The sequence below is a fragment of the Tachysurus fulvidraco genome, chromosome 22 (assembly GCF_022655615.1).
Source record: "Tachysurus fulvidraco isolate hzauxx_2018 chromosome 22, HZAU_PFXX_2.0, whole genome shotgun sequence".
Lineage (NCBI taxonomy): Eukaryota > Metazoa > Chordata > Actinopteri > Siluriformes > Bagridae > Tachysurus > Tachysurus fulvidraco.
Window position 1 is genome coordinate 123,495 of NC_062539.1, and position 10,000 is coordinate 133,494.

Below are 10,000 nucleotides of genomic sequence, written 5' to 3' on the forward strand. Positions count from 1 at the left end.
GTGCTGAACTCAGAGTTTATGATGACCCATTAGTTCCTCAGGAGCTCTCGGCTGCACTGTTATAAACTGTCGTAGAAAGGACATTATTTACACTATTTACTGTAGAGTGTCACCCAGATGAGGATGAGGTTCTGAGTCTGGTTCCTCTCAAGGTTTCTTCCTCATATCATCTCAGGGAGTTTTTCCTTGCTGCCATCACCTCTGGTTTAAAGTTTTTAAACTTTAATTGTATATATTTATTGATTTTTATCCTTATTTCTTCTTCTTCTTCGTCGTCTTATTATTATTATTATTATTAGTATTATTAATATATATGTATTTACTTTCTCCTCCCTTCTGTTTCTATACTTCTGTAAAGCTGCTTTGAGACAATGGGAATTGTTAAAAGTACTATAGAAATAAATAGAATTGAAATGTAGTCTAATATTTTACTTTACTACTTAAGTAATGTTGCTGTGTATTTCATGTAAAACAAAGGGCTCGTCCGGGATTTGAACCCGGGACCTCTCGCACCCAAAGCGAGAATCATACCCCTAGACCAACGAGCCTATATGGAAACGTGCGAAGTTACTGGGTCTAAAAATTAAATGAAATAGTTTTACGTATTTAAAGTGCAATTTAGGTCGTATTAAGTATTAAACACTATTTTAAAAAGATTAATCTTACAGAGTGGAAATTCTATATTAAAAACATTGTCTTCGGGAAACGGATTCTAAAAACATTGCTGCTTTTGACAGACTGACCGTGGTGCATCATGGGGAATAACGCCATTTTACATATTACCGATACTTCACTGAAGCCGCTTTTCACACCTGTATTCCAGATTTATCCTACATCCTGTGTGAGGATTGGCTTGTGTTTCAAATCGACACTAATGCTGTCCAATCAGCCAACTGCTTGTTTATGCGAATGCCCGCAGTGGCCTAACAAAAGAGGGCGGGGCTTGTCGGAAAAGCGGTGGTATAAAAACAACACTTACAACGTTACAACGAAGCACAAAAACGACATTGAGGCATAATAACGTCTCGTCACTTTCTGCTTAAACTACAAGGTGAGTTTTGGTTTAGTCGGGTGTTGTCACTAAAACACAATAAACGGTGTAATATGTCAGTTAAATAACAAGCTGATTATTACAGACCATGTGAGAGTAAAATAATAAAGTAAAATGGCTTGTTGTTGTTTCAGCAGCTCCGTCCCTTTAGTTACTAACCCGCTGTTTGCTTCCAGTTAAACTGCGATAAAAAGCACATTGGGCCGAAGAGTGGCTTTGTGGGTTAGTACAAGTTTGGGGGAAATGTAATTAGTTAATAAATAGTGAATATAAAACTGGTGTTTTTATATAAAATACAAATTATTTCCGTTCACGCTTCTAACTGCTATTATCGCTCTTTAGCGTCTGAGCAGCCATTACACCAGGCTTTAAGGGGCGGGAATATGCAAATTAGCAGTGCCTGTTAAACTGTGGATTGGGCGTTCGTTTACTAGGAGTCCCGCCTTTTTTGTCTATTGGTTAAAATGTGGCAGCGAGCCACTTGATTGGGTGCTGAGATTTGGCAATTTGTTCGTTTTATAGTTCTTTATAGTGACGTAACGCATTCTGCAGACATTCCAGTTATTTTATTGGGTTTTGTTTGTTTTCTGATCTTAGAACAGCAGCAAACGAGTTACAGCCTGATTTCACCAAATATCACTTTATATTTATGTTTATTAACCCTAATGATCTGATGGAGAAACAAAGACACATTAAGTGTTAAAATAATAATGATGTATATTTTCAGATTTACATAAACACCTTGTTACAGGTGATTTGGAGCAGTTATTATGGCTCGTACAAAACAGACAGCTCGTAAATCTACAGGAGGAAAAGCGCCCCGTAAACAGCTCGCCACTAAAGCGGCTCGGAAAAGTGCGCCCTCTACAGGTGGGGTGAAGAAACCGCACCGTTACAGGTGATGTAAACCACCAAGGCTCTTCTAGTGTACTGCTAAATGCTTACAGTGTGTTTTTATATTAATGTGGGTGTGTCTTTAGGCCTGGTACTGTGGCTTTACGTGAGATCCGACGTTATCAGAAATCCACAGAGCTGCTGATCAGGAAGCTGCCGTTCCAGCGACTCGTCCGAGAAATTGCTCAGGACTTTAAAACTGATCTGAGGTTTCAGAGTGCAGCAATAGGAGCCCTGCAGGTGACACCGTCTCTCTCTCTCACTTTCTCTCTCTGTCTGTGTGTCTCACGCTCTCTCTCTCTTTCTCTCTCTCTCTCGCTGTGTCATGTTCTCTCTCTCTCTCTGTCTTAACATAGTAATTAATCGAGAATTAAGGATTGTGTGTGTGTGAGTGTGTGTGTGTGTGTGTGTGTGTGTGTGTGTGTGTGTGAGAGAGATAGAGAGAGAGAGCCGTTAGAGCTGACCTGGGATCATATTACTGACTTCATGAATTGTTTGGGATCTGAAATGTTTTCTATTGATAATCAGGAAAAGTGGAACACTGGTCATAGAGTGTCTGTGTGTCACTTTATTCTATCTCTCTATATCTCTCTCTCTCTGTCTCTCTCTCTCTCTGTCTTAACATAGTAATTAATAGAGAATTAAGGATTGTCACCGTATAATATTTGTTACTACAACACAGCTCTACTATTTAATAGACTTTATTGACCCTGAATGAAGCTGAAATATGTTTGTGTTTGTTTATACAGGAGGCAAGTGAAGCATATCTGGTAGGTCTATTTGAAGACACTAATCTGTGTGCTATCCATGCCAAACGTGTCACCATCATGCCCAAAGACATCCAGCTGGCACGACGTATCCGTGGAGAACGTGCTTAACGCACATACACACTATTATAAAAATGTGCACACACACAACTACACACACTCTCCTAATTAAACAAGGTTGATCTGTGAATCTGTCTGTCTCTCCTTCGTGTGTGTGAAATCCCATGGAGGCTCCTGATTGGTTGTAGGTTTTGGTGTTCTACATTATTTGGATGTTCTGGTTGTGTGTATTGTGTGTCACTGGATTTAGTGTGAATCAGCTTCTCTCTCTTTGTGTGTTACTGTGTGTTTTTACATTGTTCTTATTTTTAATCTCAGTAAAAAAATTTTGTCATTTTCACCAGTGTAAAGCCGAATATATCGTGCTTCACTTTATTGGCGTCTTTACTCTGACAGTGAGACTGATTTATAAACACACTTTTATTTTTCTTTATTTTTTAAAATGTTAATTCTAAGCTCATGTTTATTAATCTGTGTGTCATCAGCAGGTTTTTCTACATTGTTTTGTACAAAATGTATCTTTGGGTATCAGATTTTATTCAGTAGATAAATAAAGGTGTTGTTTTTGCCCTGATGGTGATTCAGTATGAACAGAATTATTACACATTTCAGCAAATGCAGATAACTGCTGACAATAAACATGTCAGGATTATAAAGTCATGTTTTAGCCTGAAACACCAAGCTGTGTGTCTGTAACACCACATATTCACTTATATATTCACTGATGATCTCAGGACCTGTAAATATTACACAGTAAAGATGTTCTGCTCATTTATTCTGCTACAGAAATATATTTTACTCTTATAGAATCATCACTGGAGCTTTCAGCTGTGAGCTGATTAAACATTAGCAAATTTAATGCTTAATTATATTCTCCGTATGTTTAGCATTGATGATGATGATGATGGTGATGATGATGATGATGATGGTTATTATATTGTAATTATTGCCCCCCACAAAACACACTGATTTTCGAAGTGGGCCGCTCTCGGTTTCTCCCGGACTTTTTATGCTGTCGGACTGTTTCCGGTTTTCTTCGCTCTCTTCCGGAGTGAGTTACTCCACTGTCTCCGTCTCCACGTGTTTTTATTACACTAACATTTTGTACACAATTCAGCAGCAGCTGTTTTTATTAAACATGGCGACGTCTTTTGAGCAAATGCGCGCGAATGTCGCTAAACTGTTAAGAGGCATCGACAGGTGAGAGACCAGGTGTAATGAGCTAACATGCTAATGCTAACTCGCTATACTTTATTATAAATACATTTCTCTTCTAAAATCAGGAAAACAGAATAATCTTATTTTCTATATTTATATTATTCTGTATATTTAGGCTGTTAGCACTAAACACATGAACATTTATTTACTGGTAAATAAGAAGTTAATACTGTTGAGTGTGTTATCTCAGGTATAACCCAGAGAACCTGGCCACACTGGAGCGGTATGTGGAGACTCAGGCGAGAGAAAACGCCTACGACCTGGAGGCCAATCTGGCGGTGCTGAAACTGTGAGCAGGGCTTTATGTCTCTCCGTCACACCTGAACACTGTCACTGAGGACAGATTTGGGTTAATGATCTGCCTTAATGTGATGTGAAGTTTAGATGAAACACATCTAATGAAATGTTAGACTTATTTCTCGTGTGTGTGTGTGTGTGTGTGTGTAGGTACCAGTTTAATCCTGCCTACTTCCAGACTAGTGTGACGTCTCAGATCCTGCTGAAGGCCTTAACAAACCTCCCACACACCGACTTCACTCTGTGCAAGTGTATGATAGACCAACCACATGTATCCTTTAAACACACATGCACACGCACACAACCCGTGGTGTCCCTTTGCTGATACAGATACACTGCGTTAGTTGCATGTGTTAGTGCCTAGCGTCTCTCCTGCAGTACAACGCAAGAACTGTTTGGTCGTTGAGATTTCTTTAGTCACATGGAATAAAACTGAATGAAACTCTCTGTTCCTGGATCAGTTTCTTTAACCTCACTCACAGCAAGAGGAGCGACCAATCAGACAGATCCTCTACCTCGGCAACCTGCTGGAGACCTGTCACTTTCAAAGCTTCTGGGTAACACACACAGACAGACACACACACACACACACACACACACACACACACACAGCTCTAAAAAACATCGTACATTAATGCATTTTAAAAGGTGTGTGTGTGTGTGTGTGTGTGTGTGTGTGTGTGTGTGTGTGTGTGTGTGGCAGGCAAGTCTGGAGGAGAACCGGGAGCTGATTGATGGGATCACAGGTTTTGAAGACTCTGTTCGTAAATGTGTGTTTACTATTTACACACACACACACACACACACACACACAGACTGACAGACACACACACACAGACAGACACACACAGACAGACAGATGTCAATGTCATGGTTGTAGAGCCACAATAGAGGTCACCAGTTATTGTTACTTATATGTTGATTACTGTGAACATTAATGTGTGTAGATTTTACTGTACCACAGAGTAAAGTGTGTGTTTGTGTGTTAGTCATCTGCCATGTTGTAGGGATCACGTATCAGACCATTGAGCACCGGCTGTTAGCGGAGATGTTAGGAGACCCACTTGGTAATACACACACACACACACACACACACACACAAAGATTTCAGAGTTTTTATTCTGGATTATTTCAATCTCTCTCAGACACGCAGGTGAAAGTGTGGATGAATAAGTACGGTTGGCTGGAGGATGATGATGGTCGGATCTTCATCTATAATCAGGAGGAGAGCATTAAACCCAAAAACATTGTGGAGAAGATTGACTTTGACAGTGAGACACTTTATTTATACCTTCATGTTTTCACATATGTTGTGTAACATTTCATGTTAAGTTCACTCGCTAGTGCACTAGATTTCACCTGAACACTTTACTGTAGTGTGTTTGTAATAAGAGCAATAGCTGATGTGTGTGTTATGTTCTGTTTACTCTACAGGCGTGTCCAGTATCATGGCAACATCACAGTAAACACACACACACACATATCCACAATAAAGTTACAGTTAGACAATAAACCTGTTTCCTGACTTTTAATTGCTTTAATTTCTTTCTCATGCATCAGGGGGCGCTCTTTACACACTACACACACTAGTGATTTACTGACTTTCTCTTCTGGGCCTCATTTATAAAGCGTGTGTACGCACAAAACAGGGCTGGAAACGTAGGTACGCCAATCCCCACGCAAAGGTTGTGACCTTTAAGCAAACTGCTGTGCGTACGCACATTCTGGAAAGAAAGGGAATTGGCGACACAGATGGTGAGGTCATGAACTGAAGTTAGATTGTAGAAAATTCATGTGAGAAGAACGATTATAAGAATTAATGACATTTAATTTTCACTCCATTTCATACGTTATATCCGCATTATCATGAGGATTAAATCCAACAGTGTTATTTGTGCCGATTGTTTTAGGCTATATACATCTAGTAAAATCCAAACATAATTCAAAATGTATTCAAAATAATAATAATAATCAGCGCTACTCCGTCCAGGGTGTATCCTGCCTTGATGCCCAATGATGCCTGAGGATAGGCACAGGCTCCCCGTGACCCGAGTAGTTCGGATAAGCGGTAGAAGATGAATGAAATGAATAATCAGCGCTGCCTTACAGTCACATTGTCCACAACGGGAGCGCAGGAGGAGATGGCGCGACTACATGTCATACAGAATAGCATGAAATACCCTTTTATTACAGAGCTGCAGAGCACAGTGTAAAAACAAAATATTTTCCTTAATGTACATATGTCATAAAATGTCAAAGTCTGCAAATACAGTCATGAAGCACAATCGCTACTCATCATCGGTCCTAACTATTACGGTGTTCATTACAAAACTGTCATGAAGTATGTGCTCACTAACATTTTTGTCTTAAATTTTCGCCCATAAATTAATTCTGTGATTTTGTCAAGGTGTTAACGATCAGTCTAACTGCTAGAAACATATAAATCCTCCGGTGACCCGGTATGTAATGCTTCATGGTGGCACTGCTGGCACTGTTGGAGGATTACGCAATGGGAGAATAAGGAGAGAACGAGTTTTCAGGGACCATGATGATTTCCTGGCCCATGATGATGACTGGCTAATAAGCCGATTTAGATTCCCTAGAGCTGTGCTCTTAGATATATGTGTTGAATCGGGTCCAGTATTAGAGGGGGCAACACACCGGAACCATGCCATCCCAGTCCAAATACAAGTCCTCACCACTCTGGGGTTCTTGGCAACCGGCTGTTTCCAGCGGGAATTGGCAGACAGGTAAATTATTTTTATATATTAAAAAAACTATAAGTAATCCTCAACTTTGTGTCTAAAACCTTTTCGTATATGAAATAATTCTATTGGAATCTATCATCTCACCCTGTAGGTCTGGTATATCACAGCCGTCCCCGAGTGCCATAATATCTGTCGTTTGGAATGGTATACTTAATATGGGTAGTCGGTACATCAGGTTCCCCTACACTGTGTGAGATACATCAGGTTCCCCTACACTGTGTGAGATACATCAGATTCCCTACACTGTGTGAGATACATCAGGTTCCCCTACACTGTGTGAGATACATCATGTTCCCCTACACTGTGTGAGATACATCAGGTTCCCCTACACTGTGTGAGATACATCAGGTTCCCCTACACTGTGTGAGATACATCAGGTTCCCTACACTGTGTGAGATACATCAGGTTCCCTACACTGTGTGTGAGATACATCAGGTTCCCTACACTGTGTGAGATACATCAGGTTCCCCTACACTGTGTGAGATACATCAGGTTCCCCTACACTGTGTGAGATACATCAGGTTCCCCTACACTGTGTGAGATACATCAGGTTCCCCTACACTGTGTGAGATACATCAGGTTCCCCTACACTGTGTGAGATACATCAGGTTCCCCTACACTGTGTGTGAGATACATCAGGTTCCCTACACTGTGTGAGATACATCAGGTTCCCCTACACTGTGTGAGATACAACAGGTTCCCCTACACTGTGTGAGATACATCAGGTTCCCTACACTGTGTGAGATACATCAGGTTCCCCTACACTGTGTGAGATACATCAGGTTCCCCTACACTGTGTGAGATACATCAGGTTCCCCTACACTGTGTGAGATACATCAGGTTCCCCTACACTGTGTGAGATACATCAGGTTCCCCTACACTGTGTGAGATACATCAGGTTCCCCTACACTGTGTGAGATACATCAGGTTCCCTACACTGTGTGAGATACATCAGGTTCCCCTACACTGTGTGAGATACATCAGGTTCCCCTACACTGTGTGAGATACATCAGGTTCCCCTACACTGTGTGAGATACATCAGGTTCCCCTACACTGTGTGAGATACATCAGGTTCCCCTACACTGTGTGAGATACATCAGGTTCCCCTACACTGTGTGAGATACATCAGGTTCCCTACACTGTGTGAGATACATCAGGTTCCCCTACACTGTGTGTGAGATACATCAGGTTCCCCTACACTGTGTGAGATACATCAGGTTCCCCTACACTGTGTGAGATACATCAGGTTCCCCTACACTGTGTGAGATACATCAGGTTCCCCTACACTGTGTGTGAGATACATCAGGTTCCCCTACACTGTGTGAGATACATCAGGTTCCCTACACTGTGCGAGAACAGGCCGAAATTATAATGAAATTTTGCAGAAATGTCTGGTTTCCCAAATGTAATCAGCACAATTGACTGCGCTCATGTTGCTATAAGGGCACCATCTGAAAATGAATTTGCTTATGTTAACAGAAAGCATGTGTAACAATGTTGTTTTTAATATAATTATAACCTGCATGCTACAGTGACTACCCCAGTGGCTACCCCAGTGGTTACCCCCTGAGACGGACTCCTCACCCCATTTTTAAACACAGAGTGCAGAGGAAACTCATTATAACGAGGTCCACTCTCGTGCCCGCACAGTTGTGGAGTGTGTAATGGGCATGTTAAAATGGGCGTGTAAAGATGGGCGTGTACTGGGCGGGATATGAGGCTGGTTCAGGTACACACATCTGTGGGAACATCGCTTACAGGTGTGCGTACGCACGGTTTTATAAATCGGAATATATTACGGTATTTTTTAGTATGGATCCTACGCACAGTTTTATAAATGAGACCCTGGTCTCTGCTTTAATAAAACACGGTCGACTTTCTCAGGTTTCCTTTTGTGTCCTTTCACATTTCAGGAGAATTTTCATGTTTTGTTTCATTCTGACTTTAATTCTCAGTGCTGAAGCTCCAGTCTGTGTTTTGTGTCAGTTTTATGTGCAGCTGCAGGATTTGGTCCTACAGCAGAAGCGTACGCTTTCCCTCATGCCGTTACTCACTAAGACGTAGAGCAGAGGATCCACCACGCTGTTCAGGCTGGACATGGCCAGTGTCCCTGAGAAGTAAAAGTGCTGCGCTTGTTCAAATTCACAGTAATCATTAAAATGAAAGCAGTTGAAAGCGATGGAGCGAATGAGCAGCTGGATGTGATAGGGAGCGTAGCAGACAGAGAAGATGGCGATGACTCCCACAGACAGCAGTTTGACCTTACGCTTGCCCTGATTGTCAAGTCCCACGCTTTCCTTCACCTTCCTGAAGATCTGAAAGTAGCACACAGCTAACACCAGCAGTGGCAGCAGGAAGCCGATGACCACACGCAGGAGGTTAAACAGAGCCACACGCTCAGTCATGGGAAATGTCTCGTAACAGCGCTCGTATTCATCTAGAGGGTCCGTCACCTTGTCCATTAAGATGACCAGGACGTGCAGGCTGGCAGTGAAGATGTAGATCAGCCCTGAGATGAGCCAGGCGTACCTGAAGCGGTGGAATGTCTTGGTCTTCAGAGGAAAGGTGACAGCCAGGCAGCGGTCGATAGAGATGCAGCACAGCAGGTAGATGCTGATGTACATGTTGGAGTAATAAACAAACCCAGCCAGCTTGCACAGGTCGAGGCCGAGCGTCCAGCGGTGGTCGTTGTAGTAGTAAATGATCCACAGCGGCATGGTGAGGATGTAGAGAACGTCTGAGATGCAGAGACTGAGCAGGTAGACGCCCAGCACGTTCTTCTTGCGGATCTGCTGGATGATGGGCCACGCCGTGAGCAGGTTGAACACCAAACCCAGCACCAGCGCAGTGATGTAGATGCCTATTAGCAAATCGTTAACTGGGCTGTCCTTAATGTCCACACACATCAGATTCTGTGTCACATTCAGAGACGTGTTCATCTGCAG

General features: G+C 42.1%; 4 protein-coding genes and 1 non-coding gene across 7 annotated transcripts in view; 3 read left to right on the top strand and 2 right to left on the bottom strand.

Moving 5' to 3' along the window:
- The window catches only part of ngef (neuronal guanine nucleotide exchange factor), a 31,168-nt gene extending 26,138 nt beyond the window's left edge, over nt 1-5,030 (top strand). For both annotated transcript variants that reach the window (XR_007139123.1, XR_007139124.1), the window contains exon 17: nt 4,936-5,030. The gene's annotated coding sequence lies outside the window, so the exon portion shown is untranslated. The remainder of the gene's footprint in view (nt 1-4,935) is intronic.
- On the bottom strand, nt 477-548 carry trnap-ugg. Its single transcript has one exon. It is a non-coding gene; the product is annotated as a tRNA-Pro (tRNA).
- On the top strand, nt 904-3,346 carry si:ch1073-429i10.3 (histone H3.3A). Of its 2 annotated transcripts, none has more exons than XM_027142542.2 (4): nt 904-1,051; nt 1,803-1,949; nt 2,032-2,185; nt 2,695-3,346. In XM_027142542.2, exons 2-4 carry the CDS (start codon nt 1,822-1,824, stop codon nt 2,821-2,823), a joined length of 411 nt encoding a protein of 136 aa, XP_026998343.1. In that variant the 5' UTR covers nt 904-1,051; nt 1,803-1,821; the 3' UTR covers nt 2,824-3,346. The 2 variants fall into 2 exon arrangements, with proteins under 2 accessions (XP_026998343.1, XP_026998335.1); XM_027142534.2 differs by having other exon boundaries at nt 905-1,051; nt 1,779-1,949.
- Nucleotides 3,781-5,800, top strand: eif3k (eukaryotic translation initiation factor 3, subunit K). Its single transcript, XM_027142529.2, has 8 exons — nt 3,781-3,972; nt 4,181-4,279; nt 4,438-4,558; nt 4,770-4,844; nt 4,991-5,057; nt 5,277-5,354; nt 5,433-5,558; nt 5,722-5,800. The coding sequence occupies exons 1-8, from the start codon at nt 3,782-3,784 to the stop codon at nt 5,751-5,753; spliced, it is 789 nt and encodes a 262-aa protein (XP_026998330.1). The 5' UTR covers nt 3,781; the 3' UTR covers nt 5,754-5,800.
- A 2,654-nt stretch (nt 5,801-8,454) lies between these two features.
- The window catches only part of gpr184 (G protein-coupled receptor 184), a 5,989-nt gene continuing 4,443 nt past the window's right edge, over nt 8,455-10,000 (bottom strand). The window contains exon 2 of the mRNA XM_047806055.1: nt 8,455-9,994. Within this exon, the coding sequence (XP_047662011.1) occupies nt 9,044-9,994 (951 nt within the window). The 3' untranslated portion in view covers nt 8,455-9,043. The remainder of the gene's footprint in view (nt 9,995-10,000) is intronic.